At 38.3% G+C, this 18,540-nt stretch overlaps 1 protein-coding gene across 1 annotated transcript; it reads left to right on the top strand.

The window, feature by feature from the left end:
* Positions 1–11,449: 11,449 nt before the first annotated feature.
* LOC149949827 (uncharacterized) lies at positions 11,450–13,168 on the top strand. The gene has a single exon (XM_090169513.1). The coding sequence runs from the start codon at positions 11,450–11,452 to the stop codon at positions 11,825–11,827; it is 378 nt and encodes a 125-aa protein (XP_090025639.1). The 3' UTR covers positions 11,828–13,168.
* Positions 13,169–18,540: the final 5,372 nt, after the last annotated feature.

Raw genomic sequence — 18,540 nt, 5'->3', positions numbered from 1 at the left:
GCAACCAGGTCTCTCTTTGAAAACGAGAGGTGCAAAAGTTCCACTAGACGGAGCTACACCTTCCTTTCCTGGGGCTTTATATTCATTGTTAGAACTCACAGACGCTACTGGTAAACTATGATTAAATCTTTGAGATCTGCGGGAATGGGAGCCAGTGGGAGAAGAATGGGCGATAGTGACTGAATATGGAGGAGCCATTGTTGAAGAAGCTGCGGGACTTTGATCTAAAGTAGCCAATGCCGCATCCATTTTCTTCAATTATCTGTTGTTAAAATCAAGAAATGTTACCATGAAATGTATTCATGAAAGAATACTTACCCCAAAACCAGCTTCTGGTACTTCGTAGTGGCCAAATGTACCCCCTAGGCCGCTCAATAAACGAGAGCTGCCCAGCATTTGCTCGACCTTCCTCAGTTGTCTTAGTTCTAGTTTGGGAAGTTCCAGTCAGCCAAACTCTGGAACATTTATGCATAAGTAATAGAAGTAACAGTATTTCTATTCCAAAAAAATTACTGCACCTCCAGTACGGTCCACAACAAGCATTAAGCCTTTGAACAAGACTAATGCACATCACGGTGTACTGTACGCCTCGTTTGTACAGTTTGCATCAAACTTACGGCTAACGAAACGTTCATTAGCCTCCATGTATTCTAAAATTAAAACCTTTAGATTTCCGCAGAATTTTGTGGCGCGACTCAATGTTATTTTAAAAAAAACTACCAACGAAGAACAAAAATGACAACTGCGAAAACGTAAACAAACGCAAAAATATTACAGCAGCCGACAGAAATAAATAAGTGCGATTCGTATTGGACGATTAGAGGGGCACGTCACCGGATGTTGACGTCACAACTCGCCTGGCGGTATTTTCGTTTTTACGACATTTCTGATAGCGACAGGGGGACAAGAATAAGGTTTCAAGCGAATGTCGTTATCTCGAATGTCGGTATGGCGAAGTGATAAGGCGGAATCGTTATGTCGTAACCGAGACAAGAATAGGCCCCCAGGACCCAAAAGAGACTTTTCGACCAAAGCCCGACCCTGAATCGACTTTTTGTGTTACAGGGGACTCTATTGTAGTGTCAATGGCGTTGATTTCAATCTGATTCACCTCGTCATAATTTAATAAATACAAATGCAAATTATAGACCGTTTTAAACGCCTGCAATGTTTCGTCTATTTAAAATGTGCATTTTTACCTTTGACATCAATCGATATAACACTTACGGTAGTTATTAACATTAATTGGAATTAAACTGACTTATAATAATTTCGGGCTAATAGATTAATTAAGTTTAGTATCTATCTTTCAATTTAGAAAACGATAATATTCGGTCTAGTATCACTATAAATCCGTATACCCTCTTTAAATACAAGGCAGAAAATTACTTTCACACCATTTTCAGGAATCCAAATGACATGTAATGACTTTAGTCATAAAATTGATATCTTCTCATGTTAATATTTAGATATATAATATAATAACTAATTATTATCTAATTAATCGGAATATGTTTCTATAACCTAGTAAAAAAGGAAAATGAGCCTTTGCGCTCAAAACCTCCCCAAAAAAGTTTTTTTTAATTAACAGTTTGTCATACCATGCATAGATACAACTGTCCTCTAGTGCTTAAAATAGTTTTTGTAAGTTTGAACTTCATAGTTAATTTGGTATAATTAGTTTAGAAACGTGTGCGTAGTTCGAGTAGAACTTAAAGACAAATCTAGTAAGGGAACCCATTGTTATTCCGTTTGATAGAGCTTCGAATCTTTTAGTGCTTTAAAATATTTTGTAGAAATTAATCGAGCTAGTTGACTTAATTTGGGTAAAATAGAAGGTTTCTTGGTACGATACAGTAGGTTTAACTCTCGGAGTTGAGGTGGCCCGGCTTTTCGACGGCGGTCAAGCATTGATCAAGGGGTCACGTGTCGAACGAGGGAAGAGAACGCGGCTGGACCAAAGAGTATAAAAACTACGTAACCTAGAGATATAATGACGGTCGAAAGCAGTAAAGGAAGTTGTAGCAACCGGGGGGGAAGGCACTCAGTGAATTTGCACTTCAAATTTCGGTACCGCAGCGCCAGTACGGCAGTTTTAAGTGGCAATCATTTTGATTTAGTTCAACATTCTTGAAAATTCCTAAGGAATTAGTTACCTTTAGGACTTGGCAACGTTAGAGAACAAACGCCTTATTCTTCACTTTTTGAAAATAAACACCGAAACAACGAATCCACAAATTCTAACTAAAAAAATCACGAAACAGTAACCAATTACTGTCACTTTTTTGAATTGACAGATATTAGACAATTAAATATCCAAAATGCCAAATTTAGCACCTCCGCAACACCGTAACTGCCATTTTTCTCCGGTTTTATTATTTTTTGTACTAAATACTGCCGTAGTGGCGCTGCGGTACCGAAATATGAAGTGCAAATTCACTGAGTGCCTTCCCCCCCGGTTGCTACAACTTCCTTTACTGCTTTCAATCGTCATTATATCTCTAGGTTACGTAGTTTTTATACTCTTTGGCTGGACGTCTTTAGTAATCGCCTCTGACAGGAACGGACTGACCTCTTCACTTTTTGCAACGAAAATGTATTTTAAAACAGCTTTTGATTTAACTTAAGCCTACCTAAGAAATATTTCATGCCGTGGCGTAAATATTATTCTTACGAGTAATTTTATTTTAAAATTTTTAAAATTTTAAATTTAGGTTAAGAGAAAACTATTTTAAAAACGACTTTTGATTTAATATTTACACCTAAAACTATATTTCCATAGACCAAACATATTTCTAGCGCTTAAGAAATAAATGAAGTTTTTGTACACACAATCTCTCCGATGTATTACGTATATTTTAAATATTAAACTTTAATTTGAACAAATTTCAATAATCTTGTACACTCTGTTAAATAAGTCTTCGGCCGTTGGGATTTTGGCACTTATTTCCGATTATCTGAAAAACTATGAATGATAGCAAAGTTGAAACCAATTTTATTTTTAATATTTTGCTAATATCTTTCATTCTTGATTCACGTGTAGCATTTCCATATCCGCCGGAAACGCCAAATATCGTTTTTGACAACTTTTTTAATAATGATGTTACGCCCCTATGGATTCAAAAGGGTCGATTCATATTTAGGAAGTGCCATTGTTATCCGGCTACGTTGAACGGCTGCTAAGATATGGCCTATCGAAAATTCGGGTATCATTCGGAAAATTCGAAAATGCCTAATTAATCAAGGCGACAGTTAGTTGCGAAAGAGTTGAACCTTTTAAATTCGATCTTCGAGGACCAAGTGTCAGTCCCGTGCTGGAAAATACACTTTCGTCACTCGTTTGCAGTGGCATAGCTGAGAAGTCAGAGGCCCCCCCGCAAAAATCTCTATGAGGCCCTGCGGAACATCAGCTACGCCACTGCTCGTTTGTGACGCGGGAATATCTAGAATTCTTTTAGCTATATTTTTTCAAGTACGCCGAGACACGCGACTTGCAAATTTATAGGCCTTTCTATAAAGTAACATTGGCTTTCTTGTTTAGATGTATCGGGCGAGCAGGGCCGTGCAGAGGGGAGGCAAGATCCCCGGGGCCCGGGCGAAAAGGGTCCACGAGGAGGGCCCGTAGCTGTAGGGACCATCGAAGAAGCTCAAGGGCGGGGGGTGAAAATCAAGATAACTTGGGAAAAGGTTTCAGGGCTCAAGGGGGGGGGGGTTGCCAATCGAAGGGGCCCGCGAGTAAGTTTGTCCCCGGGCCCCAGGATACCTCTGCACGGCCCTGCGGGTGCGTCACTCGTGACGTAGAAGAGACGTTCAACTATCATAGCCCATAGGTGATTGAAGTTAGAGAGCACGCGCTGAAGTCGCGCGACCTTTCGGAATTTGAAACCCGCGTGCGAAACGCGCGTACCAATAAAGTATTAAAAAGCTTAAGCTCATGACGCGGATAAAAACATTTTATACTTTTAATTTTTTATTGTTTTATTTTTTGTAAACACCTATTGACGCTAGCATAAACTCTATTTATGTCTTATTCAACTTGTTAAAACGTTCCACGCGCGTCTTGATATCTTAGCGCAAACGGGCTCGCGCGTTTCCTAATATTTCCGTGTAGAGGGTCTCGTGCGTTTTCGCGCGAGCTCAACAAAAGCCAAAATATGCGCGCGCTCTCTAAATTTAACTGCACGATGTATCTAACGTAATCACGTGACCTCTCGTATTTTATATTAAGACCTATTAAAATTCGACGAGTCGGAGTCGCCCTTTTTATAAAGATCTAGCCTTCAAAACTGAACTGAACTCCTACGTATCTCGTGACGAAAGCGATACATTAAAACAAGTTCGACTTTATAGAAAGGCTTATTCGCAATTTAACGCCGTGAAATCAAAAGTAAAACCAAAACGAAACGTAAGAGAAGTTTAGGCGAACCGGACGACTGTGACGACCTTGAAATGATAGTCAATAGACGCTAGTCGCGCTGCTCGCAGAACTCATTACGTCTATCTCTCTCCCACCCCCTCTCTCTTCCTCTATGTCTCTTCGTACAACACCCGAAGGGCCGAACCATTCCACATGCCCTACGCAGTCGCGGGTAAGGGGCGGGTCGGGTCGGGTCGGGCCGGGCCGGGCCTTTTTTAAAATCCCGGCCCTTTTGAAAATTGACCCGGTCCATTTAATTTTATAATAAAAAAAAACCCGGCCCGACCCGGACCCGATTGAAAATTAGCCCGACCCGGCCCGACCCGAAATTTTTAAAAATTAAATTTGCCTGACCCGACCCGACCCGTAAAAATTAAAATTTATTTCTGCCCGAAGCGGGCTCGGGCCGGGTCGGGCATAAGAAGCCCGTCTCGTCTCTAATATATATATATATATATATATATATATTGATTTAAAGAGTTGTTGGAACGCTGTGGTTTTTTGCCGGATTAATAATATTGATTAATTAGGCATTTTCGATTTTTCCGAATGAGACCCGAATTTTCAATAGGCCATATCTTAGCAGCCGTTCGACGTAGCCGTATAACAAGGGCTCTTTCTAAATATGAATCGACCCTTTTGAATCCCAAAATGCAGGTTTCAGGGGCGTAACATCATTATTAAAAAAGTTGCCAAAAACGATATTTGGCGTTTCCGGCGGATACGGAATTGCTGCACGTGAATCACATAGATATGAAAGATATTAGTAAAATATTAAAAATAAAATTGGTTTAAACTGGCTAGCATTCATAGTTTTTGAGATAATCGCAAATAAGTGCCAAAATCCCAACGGCCGAAGACTTATTTAACAGAGTGTATTTTAACTTAACAAACAAATAACGAAAAAGAATTTATCAAGTTAATTGGTTTTGGAAATAAGGTAGCGTAACGGTAACTAGGGATTACAATCCAGCTGGATCTTTGCTGGACCGACATCAATCCAGCTGGATCCAACGCGGATCCAGCAATTTATATATTTTTCAAAAAACCAAACAATTTTATCAAAAATGCCCAACACGTTAGAAAGCCAAAATATACCTCTTCTCGGGAGTTTTTTTGTTGAAAGCCGATGCTGGCGTTACCTGTCTGTCGTTCTGTCTGTACTAAATAGTTATCAATAATAAACTTTCGGACTAGCCCAAATTCTGGCCACTATAAATAGATATTTGTATTTTACAGCCCAAAATGCCAAATTTTTAATTTTGAAATCTTAATAAAAGTAAAAAATATATTTCCACTAAATACATTTTTGGTCAGACCGTTATTTACCACTATTTGCCACATTATTTTCCACTTGGTATTTACCACCTCGAAGCCCTAAAATCAACCTGTTAAAAATATAACTCCAGCTCGTTTCCTGTTCGCAACTGTACTTTTAATTATAACAATTAATTCTAAATTAATCTATAAATAACAAAAATCTTGCTGAATATATAATATATATAATAAATAATATAGAATAAATTACGTTAATGAGTTCATAAAAATGAAACGGTTGACGGACTTTTCCCAAAGTTGTTTGTATAAATATCGTTGCAACATAATTTACCGTAACCCTAAGTTAAATTACGCGTTGGAGAGAAGAAGCCCCATACATACAGAACACACACAACATTCGCCCATGTTTGAACACAAACACACAGTAAACAAAACATTACAAAAACACGAATTCGAATAAAAACGTTCAAAAGTTGGTTTACACTACCAAGTAAGTCAAAACCGTCGTTACGGTGGTCGTTAACGTTAAAAAATATATCAGGTTTTGCCCTGGTGAGCCTTTTCCAAAGTTCATGACACTGCCAACGCGGTGAATATACGTTGCCAACAGTCACAGCAAAATGGTAAAACCCCTCCTCGGGAACTCTGTTATGGTAAAGTCTTATAGAAGTAGGAGTTATAAAATATTAGTCTTGAAGTATTCTAATTGATTAAATCAATCACGTTTGTAAAATTTATAACGCACGTTAGTTGGAGGTATCTATCTACACCAACAAGTTAAGGAGATTCTAGTTCACATCTTGGAAGAATAAGGCAGACAAATAAACCAGACTTTTGTAAATACTGGCAACTAGCTACATTTTATTAAATATTAAACCACATACATTAATACAACAGGGCCGTAGCCGGGCTATAGATGTAGACCGGGTGAACCGTAATTTAGAAGGGGCCAGTAATATTCAGGGCCGTCTTTAAAGATTTAGTTAAAGGAACGCCAGGTTGGGCGAAAAAAATTCCAGAGGTCTTTTTTACTACTTTTCTGGAAGTACAATCTCAAGAAACAAATGGTATTGATTACGTAACGCAGAAAAACCACTTTTTGGCCTCCCCCCTCCCCCTCGTAACAAAAAGTAACAAATGGAAAGACCCCTCTTCTTAAATTACGTAACAAATATCGACCCCCCCCACCTTAAATTATTATAGTACGTAAGAACTGATATGCTGGTACTAAATTTTACTAATCGTTCTCGCACCTTTGTCCATCCTGAGCGTGGTAAAATAGGCGAAACTGTAGATCAAGGTCATATAAAACTCTTTTTAACGTGGGTAAAAAAAAGAAAACGCTTATGTTTTTAATAATTGCGACTTTTTCTGAAAGTGATGAAATTTTTATTCTACGATATTAAAAATAAGATGTGTTACGTAACATTTTAGTGAACCCCCCTCCCCCCCCCCCACGTAACAATTCGTAACGCTTGCACAAACCCTCCTGCCCCCCCCCTACCGCGTTACATAATTTTTGAACAGCCCCTTGTCTCACGCAGGGCCGTAGCCCACCGACCCCTGTAACACATGAAGTCATTTTAGGGTCGGTGTACTATCGAAAAGTCGCTTTATAGTCGACGACCAAATGCCGACCTAAAAATGTCCGATCGTTTTTCGAAACTAAAACCGTAATTCTATTTATGGGACTATTTATGGTCGGTATGCTGACCATTATCCGACTTAAAATAGACGTTACATTTAATTAATGGATTCGACATAAACATTATGAAAAAGACCATATGTATTTGAAAAGAGGATATTTTCATTATTTTGAGGATTTTCTGAGATAATTTTTTATTCACTTTTATTTTTTCTTCAAACTTATTTGTATTCGAGAAACGCGGCATCTAATAATTAGATCAGTTTTGGGTCGGAAATAAGTATTAATTTTAAATCGGCCCGACGTCGTTTCGGAGTCGGTTCTTAGGTCTGGACATGCATCATATTTATAGCCCCGTGTACCTATAAGATTCAAACCACACCACCGGAGGTCTATCATCATAATGCCCTACGGCAGCGTCCACACGCCCGAACAGGTGACAAAACCAGCATGGGTAGCAGAACCCTACTACTGATGGTCACACCCTCGACGCAAGCCGCTCAATCCAGCAGAAGGTGCAGCAATGGACCGACCAGCCCCCACTTCGCACACAGCAGTGGGAATAAGAGCGGATGCTCTGGCAACGCCGGCCGACACCCAGGGTTCGAAAACAAAAAACCCAATGGGTTTTTTTGACCCACCCACCCCAAAAAACCCACAATAAAACCCACCTGAGAAAAACCCACTTTAAAATGTCATATTTTAATGAAAAGGCATTTTTTATATATATATTTACAAAGTAATTTACAAAGTTAACCGGCTTGTTAACTTAATTGTTGAGACTTGAGACTTATAACTTGAGATTTCTACCAGTCCTTTGGTTCAGCTGTGCTGCCTTTGCAGTATCTGTACACTTTTACAAGCTTTTCAGCTTTATCCATTGAGTTGGGAATAAATAGAGGTACAACTAAATCTAGCTGGCGTGGGACCAACTTCGTTCAATAAGGAGACTTATTCAACTTTATCGTTCTACCGTCGCGGCATCTGTCTCTAGTGGTGGAAACTATATTGCAATTGAATATTTTCGCGAATCTGATGCGAAATTGAATTGTATAATTTCTCGTAACAAACAAACCTTTGAAGTTGTTTAAAAATAATTTTATTCTGTTAACACGATCCTTTTTAACTCAAGTTACGATGAGTTAGCTAATAATTTTTTATTTTTAGCCATGTAATTTTACAAAATATAGATGGCGCTACCACCTAATTGTAAAGATGAATTTCATACAGTCTTATCAGAACAGGTCCCGCGTAACCATGACAACCGAAATCGTAATTGTAATTCTAGCAGTATTATTCCCAATTCAATGGCTTTATCTGACACAAAAAAGTGAAGCAGTTTACCTAGCAGACGATATCTAGTCCCTACAATCTTTTTTAGCAGGGCTCGTCTATAGAAATCTCATAGGTAACTAGAATGCTGCCGTGTAACTGGCAAATGGACCAAACGCTGCGGCAGATGATAGCCAGATCTCAGCCAATCAGAGCTAAAGAGTGGTTCTGCCAAGAATTTAAGGTCACCAGAGAGAATGACGTCTCCTAGCTCCCGCGAGAGTAGCGGAACCAAGGAGGATTATTATCATCCTTGTCGGAACCACTCTATGGCCTCTCATTGGCTGAAGGTTCAAAACGAACTGGCGACAAGCTCGGCCGTAATCGGCAGCAGTGTGAGAAATAAGGCACTATCACAGGTCAATCGCCAGTTTAAAAATTAGCTGGGCCAGTTTAAAAATTAAATGCTTGGGGTGTTAGTGGTCCTGGTGACCACTTAATTAATTCAAAGTTTTTTCCCTTCAAGAATTTAGTTCAATAAAAAATACTATATTAATCCCTGAAATGAAAGCCTGATTTTGAAGGTTAAAAATGGTAAGCGGTCAGTGGCCAGTTTTTTAATTAAACTACCTAGGCTCTACTGGCCACAGATCCAGTTTAAAAAAATTCCTTATTTCTCAGCCTGATCGGCAGCATTCTAGTTACCTATGAGATTTCTATGGGCTCGACATAAGACATTTCTAATTTCTCTTGATTTGGGTTTTTTTTTGACATATCATGTAATACAAATATGGAAATAGTATACTAAAATAAAAAACCCACCCGAATAAAAAACCCACTAAAAAACCCACTGGGTTGGGCTTTTTGGAAAAAACCCGGGTTTTTTCGAACCCTGTTTCTTAGGGGTCAAAAAGGTTATTTTTTCCACAGTGCATTTTATTTCTCCCCGCGTATCAATCAGATCGAGAGACTCCAAGGGCGTCTCGCAAGGTCGTTTGTACCACGTGATCTTAAAATTTCAAAATGGCAATCTAATATTGTTACGTAATTTTTTGCGCTTTATATTTTATTAATTTTTTATTTTGGTTTTTTAATTCAATAAAAATTATCAACTGATATTTAGTATATCATATTTAATCTATAAAAACGTGAAAAGATACCTTTTAGCGTAAAAATTTACTTCGTGTTTATCTTTTTTTCTTTTTACGAACAGTATCATCCACTCTTAGCGATACTTGTTTTTTTTAAATAACCATGGCCGACTCCCTTGGTGCAATTGGTTTACGGGGTCTAAAAACCAGGCTTTTTACCGATCTTCTAAAATCTACTATCCAGGGGTTAGGTTACGTTAGAATAATTTTGGTTGGGTTAATATCGGGTTGGACAGTTCTTGATGCGTTAGGCTTGGTACTGTCCTCAAGGTGGCGTTATAGATGGCCCATCGCAATTTTTTTAAATGAGGTTGGGGTGGCGCCGCGTGCCCCCCGCGCTCGAGCGAAATGAGTGTGCGGCGCCGACAGGAGCCATTACTTAGAATTTATCAATTAGAAATAAATACGTAGTACAGGCTGTAGTCGAGGCTATAGTTCGGTCTATAATTCTGGTACTAGTCTGTAAACTGTTACTATATACACTACGATCTTAACCTTAAGGCTGAGAAGCTACGAGTCGCTGTTTGACTGGCGATATATTTTCAAACGACTTATTCAACAAATGATATTTCAACTAAGCAAAACATGAAAATGATTGGTATTTACAGCACGACCGGATATTAAACATAGACCAGCAGTGCAGCTGGATGGTAAACAGGGTAATGCTAAAAATTATATGCCAGAAATAACCTTGTGTAAATGCAAAAAGGCTTAATAATTAATTATAAATTTTAAAATTATGTTCCATGGTTATTTTTCAATAATTAAAAGTTTTATAAGAGACTGATACTTCATGAAGTATCAGTCTTTTATAAAACTTTTAATTATTAATAATTAATATTTATATCATGAAAAATCCTCGCAAATATGAAATCCGCGCAAACGCGGAATGGCGAAATTGACAAACTGCGCAAATGAAAACGTGGGTAAACGGAAAGTGCGCAAATGGAAACTGCGCAAATAAAAACTGCGCAAATAAAAACTGCGCAATTTGATCCAAACCGGTTTATACCCACCCGAGGGTCGAACATTAAGAAACCCAATTTCCAATTGATTTTTCGGAATTTTCCTTGGATTTGCGGATTTGTAATTTTTCGAAGATTTGTAGGTTTTTACTTGAATTTGCGTGTCTTTCCTTTGATGTGTATCTGTTTATAAAATCTATTGGTATTCGTTGTCTTCGTAAGTTTGTTTGAGAATTTTGTGGATTTTCTCTTTAAATTTTGTTTCTTTGTTGAAATCCAGGATATTTCAAAAATACGAAATCACTGGCGAATTTTGTCTGAATGTGTATTAGAATCCAGCCCGCCTGGAATCCAGATCACCAACAGCTTTCCAGAGACTGGGTGCCCACAAAGGAGTGACACCACCACACCCAAATTGGAGAGAGTAAGTAACTGTCAAACATAAGTTTATCAGTAGAATTGCATAACTGTGGTGCAATACTCATCCCAACATTCAACAACCTGCGACCTCGCAACAACTACCCTGAGCTCCGCCTGCTTTGCCTGCCCTTCAATTAGCTTTTTTTAAATATGGCGTCTTTTGTGGCATCTTCCTCAAGCAGTCTAAACTTCAATTAAAATGCACGTCCTTGATGTACTAATGTTAGTCAACAATATTTAATTGCAATCATAACTTTGAGATAGGGTGATCGCCGAATCTATTTTTACGGAACATTTCGTGATGGCTAATATAGGAATTTTATTTGGTTCAGGTTTTTCTAAAAGTGGTCTTCATCGAAAACCAACTCCAAAAATCCTTCCAGTCGATGCAGCGAGACAGATTCATCAATCCAAAAGAGACTTCGTTCAGAACTTAAAACTTGAATCTGACAAAATGAGCAGCCGAGAATTGAAGGAACACAAATGCACTGAGTGCGTCTTGGCCACGAACCAAAAAGGATATTTTATTGCTCACAAAAGTGAACATACTGGCGAGAAACCATTTCAATGTGACCAGTGTCGAAAAGTATTTTCACAAAAGAGCCATTTGATTTCCCAGGAAAGACCTAACACGGGCGAGAAACCTTTTCAATGTGACCAGTGTATAAAGGCTTTTTGACGAAAGATCAATTTGATTTACCATAAAAGAACTCACACGGGGGAGAAACCATTTCAATGTGACCAGTGTAGCTATGCATCTGCATACAAGAACTGCCTGATTATCCACAAAATAACTCACTCGGGTGAGAAACGTTTTCAATGTGACCAGTGTAGCTATGCATCTGCATCCAAAAACTATTTGATTATCCACAAAAGAACTCACACGACCGAGAAACCATTTCAATGTAACCAGTGTAGTTACGCCGGTTCACAAAAGAGCCATTTCATTTCGCACCAAAGAACTCACACGGGCGAGAAACCATTTCAATGTGACCAGTGTAATTACGCATCTGCATTCAAGAACTGTTTGATTTTTCACAAAAGAACTCACACGGGTGAGAAACCATTTCAATGTAACCAGTGTAGTTACGCCGGTTCACAAAAGAGCCATTTGATTTCGCACCAAAGAACTCACACGGGCGAGAAACCATTTCAATGTGACCAGTGTAATTACGCATCTGCATTCAAGAACTATTTGATTATCCACAATAGAACTCACACGGGTGAGAAACCATTTCAATGTGACCAGTGTAGTTACGCCGGTTCACAAAAGAGCCATTTGATTTCGCACCAAAGAACTCACACTGGCGATAAACCATTTCAATGTGACCAGTGTAGTTACGCCGGTTCACAAAAGAGCCATTTGATTTCGCACCAAAGAACTCACACGACCGAAAAACCATTTCAATGTAACCAGTGTAGTTACGCCGGTTCACAAAAGAGCCATTTGATTTCGCACCAAAGAACTCACACGGGCGAGAAACCATTTCAATGTGACCAGTGTAATTACGCATCTGCATTCAAGAACTGTTTGATTTTTCACAAAAGAACTCACACGGGCGAGAAACCATTTCAATGTAACCAGTGTAGTTTCGCATCCGCATTCAAGAACTCTTTGATTATCCACAAAAAAACTCACACGGCCGAGAAACCAACTGGATGTCCAAAGCGTGGATACCGGGCCAGACACGAGATAAAATTATCGCACCGCGAAAAAGGGCGTCAAGCTCAGAGGGCAAGGTCACACAAGTGCCCAATTCGCGACCAGACCTTCGCCACGAAAAGAACCCTCCGAGCTCACCTTCGAATTCATGGTCTTCCAGGAAACCAAAGTGGCGCTTCGACCAGTCACGAGCCAGATCCACGACACAGAACACCTTCACGACCACGGCTGATTGAGAGCCTTTGTCGTCAATGGGGAGTTAGGTCTTGTTCGGTGCAGCTACGACGCGTGAAAAATGTACGGATTCCGTCTTGCACCGAGAAATCTGACTACGCCCACGTCGTACAACCCGAAGTTCCTGACTCAACCGTGACTCTACCAATTAAGAAGGAAGCGATCCTTGGCATTGAAAGCCTCTCAATCGACGTCAGCGCCATCAAAGTAGAGACCCTTTATGACTTCATAGAGGTTGTGGGTGTTCCGTCTGTAGTCAAAATAGAAGAGTTGGGATATCGGCCAACCGATAATAACTGCGAGGTTGTCTCAATGAACACGGAAACTCTTCTCGAGGTTGATTGCGGTCCTGAAGAAGAAAACCTCTGTATTTAAGAACCAAACTTTCGGAACGTTGATTTTTCTGTCATTTTTATGAATCGTGAACTTTAGTATACACGAGTCATTATAGGCTGACCGCGTCCGTGTGTGTGCTAGCGAAAACGAAAGGCGGGATCAATCCATTTTGCGTTGTCAAGCGCTAGCGGGAACGCGAAAAATCTTTCCATGGAAAAAAGCCTTATTAGTCTGGTTGTGAATGTAAAATTATTTGCTTTACTTTGGAAAATTAGCCAAGTTTAATTTTTCAACTGAAATGGCTTAAATACATCCTAACCTAGTTAATTGGCCTTGTCTTAAAAAATTCTATGGCTGATGTCAATTAATTTTAACGATTTAAATTACCGAAAAAAGATTTTGCCGAACTATGGTAATATTTAGGTTTATAGCCTTCGCTTTTATTCGATTTTAACACACAATCCTATGAAATACCGAATATCAGCAACAATATTTGAAATAGTCAAATATATAACATGTGATTATTTTAAAATAAATTTAATAAAAATTAAGTAACGGAATAGTTAAAAAGTACATTTAAAACCTTTACAAACTCAAACGCTTTCGCTAACATTTATTTTTGAAGGATATTTTGACATATAAGCGAGATCACATGGGGTTTTTTCTTAATTATGAGTCAACGGAAAGTAGAATGACCATCTAGGGAAGAAAATTCAGTTTCTTTCCTTAGAAGAAAGTAACGAATTTCCAAAATCTGTCCAAATTATCTATCTTCCGTGCAATAAGCCTACTAATCCAACGGTAAGCCATTATTTAAACCATGTCTTCAATGGAAATAGCTTAGACGATCCATCTTGTTTGGAGTTGTCAACAATATGGTTACTTTTGGCGACATCAACATTTAAAATATTCACCGATAGAGAAACCACATCGGAAATACCTAACGATTTACAAAATGATTTAAATGAAGATACTTGCAACCAAGAAGAAATAACCCAAGCTTTGAGAGAATTAAAAGAACCAGAAACAGAAATACAAAGTTGTACTATAGCAAACACACGCGTGTAAAGGATGCCTACTTTTTTTTTTAAGAAATGAATAAAAACCACTATTGCACAGTAAAAGAGTTATGTTTATTAAAACGCTACGGCCGTTTCGGCGCACTAACCGGCGTCGTCGTCAGGCGAATACAAAGAGAATCTATAGAAATTATACAAAGAGAATCTATAGAAATTATAATTTCTATAGATTCTCTTTGTATTCGCCTGACGACGACGCCGGTTAGTGCGCCGAAACGGCCGTAGCGTTTTAATAAACCAAACCCTTTTACTGTGCAATAGTGGTTTTTATTCATTTCTTTAAAATTTTAAATGTACAGGACAGTTCCACAATATTTGGATACCTAATTTGTCAGCATTCCATTCAATAATTACAAAACCAATTGTAAAGTCTAAAGTTGGAAATGTAGCTCCACTGTACAGGCGAATATTCAGTGTTACTCACAATTCTAAGTGACACCCAGAAAATTTATGATATTGTGGCCTATCGTCACACTTGACGGAGATTTATACGACCGTGCGATTAAGATCAAAGACTTCAAGAAACACTGGATAGTCAGATTGGGGTATTTTGACACAATAATCGGCGCGTTAAAATGCCTGGGAAAATACATAGCGGGAAGTGGTTTGGATGTGGCGTGGGAGACAGCCAGAGTGTATGGCTCCGCAACTGTTCGACTAAGATTAGAAGGTCGGTTTGGAGGCTCATATTGTAAGAAAGATTTGAATTTTATTTCTGCTAGTGGCGTCCACTAGTGTGCCAAACGGGAATTAACGGGGCGGAGGGTTAGGCCCGAGGTTAAGCTGTTTTCTTGTGTAGGAGATATTGGGGGAAAGAATATTCATAACTAACCCCCTCTCCGCGAATCGAGCCGAGCCTTGGGAATCGAGAGGAAACTCGAAAGAGATTCGTTTTTTTCTTCCCCTTCGGTTTTCTAGTAACCAAGCACTAAAGCGTAAGCCTACCGCGGCAATGGTTAGCATTCATTTTAGTAGCAGGTATAGATAGTTCTATTTTAGAGATAAAGAGTTTGGCACACGGACAGGCATGGCCCCCATAGAACCCGTTCGAAGTTGGGTACGTAGAGTAATACCACTTATGACTACACCCAATGACAAAAAGAGGGCTCTTTTGGAAAAAGCTTTTCCCTAATTCCAAGAAGCTGCGAACGCAGTGATTACACTTTGCCCCGAAAATGCGTACGCATTCGCAGCCCAGACAGACTCACAGAGAGACAGACACGGGTATTGTAAAACCCCTCCTAGGGGACATATGATTTAAATAAAAATTGATGTGTAGGTTGCTCATTTTCTAATCGCTGAAAAAGCCGGTGTATTCGTACAAATAATTATAGAAGCAGTAAAAATAGTCCCATAAAACGTTTTACACTATAAATATGTAGGTGGTAGAGAGTACATAGGAAAAATTTTATTACATTTGTTCAATTAGTTTTTTAATAGAATTTTTTTGGAAACGACGTGTTTTACTCGAATGTCGTTAACTAAGGTAAACTAAAAAGGTTGTTGCCGCCGAGGGGTAAGTAGAGGTCGGGGACGGTTAATCATTATCCATGTTCAAATTGATTTTTTTCGGAAAAAAATTTTAACAAAGAAATTTACCGGTTAATATTTCGGAAAATTATTAAAAAAACATTTATTATTCGTAAAATTTGAGCTTTTTATCGAAAAAAACGTCGTTTTTCCGATTAATTTTACAAATTTATCAAAAAATTAATCGGATAATACAGAGATATAAATTAATTGATCAAAACGTCTTACGAATAGTTTTGAGAGCTTTATCTATTGAATAAAAGTTAACCATCCCCGAAATCTAGCGGTAAGACAGTCTCAGATAATCTGTACATCGAGTTCGTGCATTTAGCATTGTCAAAGGTACGGCAGTGTACACCGAGTTCGCAGAGTGTCTTACCCCTCGGTTGCCGCGAAGGTATTAAATCTGAGACCAATAATACAGTTATCAATACGTATAAAAGACCCAATTAACAAGAAAATTCTAGAAAATTTAGTTTCTGAATTATAGCTACTTGAACCGATTCATTTTTTTAAAAATTACTAAATATGCTAGTGTTTTAGGGTAATTAAGGTTTAAATGGTAACGATATAGAAATCGACAAACGTTCACGGCGGTTGACAGACGCTTCAGAGGAACTGGAAAAATACAATCCACGGGACCAGCTACTGCAGAAAGAGACGTTCCAAAAGACGTGGAGGAACAAGTACTTACTATCCTACGACAAGTACGAGGCAAGTTGGACGTCAATTGTGAGTCGACCATAAACTTGTCTGGCGTATCCTTCGAGGACACCAGTACCACCAATTCCATTTACAAAAATCTGAGACTGCCCCGTGGTGCCCCCTCAAAAAGTCTCTGTGCCCCTTTAAAAATATCATAGTGCCCCTAGAAAATTTTCAAAATAAGTAAACAAAATCAATAAAATATATTATATTTACATATTATATTTAGTTCAGTCCAACTGTACAAAATATATTATTATATTTCGTGTACCTTGCTTTATTATATTAGTAAGTTGAAAGTTCTAGCTGTAGCAGAAACAATAATATGGGACGTAATCTGGTACAAATATTGATTTGACTATACCATGGAGGAAGAAGGTGAGGAGGGGAAATTACGGCTCCTACTTAACTCCCATCCGTGAAGTCACCCTCCCACAGGTAGTAGGAGTTAAGGGGAGTCCAAAGGGGGAATCCTGGAAAAAATTATCACATTTCAAATTCAAACACGGAGGAAGCTCCTCCATGATCCAAACCAAGGTCTGTCGAGAAAAATACGCTATCCAAACAACATAAAGAGCTCCACGTTTTACTTTTGTTTCGTGACTGTCGTGATATTATTTTCGTAAACATTATGGATGATCAGTTATTTTAAAAATAAGTATAGAAAGCAGACAAAAGTGCAAAAAATGAATAAAAATATAGGTAAGAAATAAATGTTTTTATTAAGACATTGACTGAGTAGTTTCAAGCCAATTTCTGATTTTCTTTTCAGGTATTGGGTTTAATAAGCAATTTTTAATTGTAAATTTACCAACTATACTATTTAATGCTTGTAACTTATATAAGGTAACTTATATTCGGAAGACCTAAAGTGATGATTGTAAGTATAATAACAAGCAACACTGGAGGACTACAAAAGTTCCAGTTCTTTTCAGTGTGTTCAAACTAAATATAAATCCCAACGTTTTAGGTTTTCTTCTAGTACTTAAAGGGAATATAACCTCAGGTATTTGGTGTGAAACACCGACGTTTGAAGCTCTGGCCGCTCTTGCCTTTGGCTTTAAAAATGTTTGGCGCCACTGTACAGGGTAATTTGAAAAATTGATGGGGTCTTCCGTAAATATTGCTTTGCAGGTTATATTCCCTTTAAGTTCTAATGTTTAAATTTTTAATAGGATGCTTTAGACGAAATAAATAAATTAAGATGCTGTAGAGTATTTATCAGTTTTCACTGATGATAAAACGGGTTTATTAGACAAGAAAAACTTTACAGCTAAAAGGCATGCTCTACTACTTAATCGAGAATTTAAAAATGAAATAAAGGAATCTTTAGCAGCAAAGAAAACATATCAAGGCCTTCCACGCAGCGGACAAGATCTTGTGGCAACAATTTTCACACAACGCCTTTTTAATGAAATACACTCTTATTTGGATAAAGAAGCAATCACAGCTACCCCCAAGATTGTTAAAGAAAGAAAAAAAGCCGCTAAGTCCAAATTATACCAAAAATAAAGAGCTTAAAACTATTCACCAAGTAGCTGGCTATGCCTGTAATCAATTAATTGTATTATACGAGTGTCCCATATTTGGGAGAAACTATCTAGTGAAAAAAATTGAAGCTACTGAAGAGTTCCACAAATCGACTTTAATATAAGATAGAGGGGGTTCCCTTTTTTGTCAAAAGATGCCTTTGCCTTTTTTGAGAAGGTATGTAGTGTGATACTGCCATTTGTAAAACCAGATCTTCCTTTAAAGGGTAATGAAACGAGAATTGTTTTGATAAATAATGCCTTAGAGAAAGAAACTGTGATAGCAGAAATGTGGCACAAATTGTGGGGGCCTGAA

Source organism: Leiobunum rupestre, chromosome 3 (assembly GCF_980474605.1).
Source record: "Leiobunum rupestre chromosome 3, qqLeiRupe1.1.hap1, whole genome shotgun sequence".
Taxonomy (NCBI): domain Eukaryota; kingdom Metazoa; phylum Arthropoda; class Arachnida; order Opiliones; family Sclerosomatidae; genus Leiobunum; species Leiobunum rupestre.
Note: the sequence above shows the minus strand (reverse complement) of the source record. Positions and strands in the feature narration are given on the sequence as shown.

Coding starts and splice junctions, on each gene's coding strand:
- LOC149949827 (XM_090169513.1), top strand. CDS start 11,450: ATGGCTAATATAGGAATTTTATTTGGTTCAGGTTTTTCTAAAAGTGGT.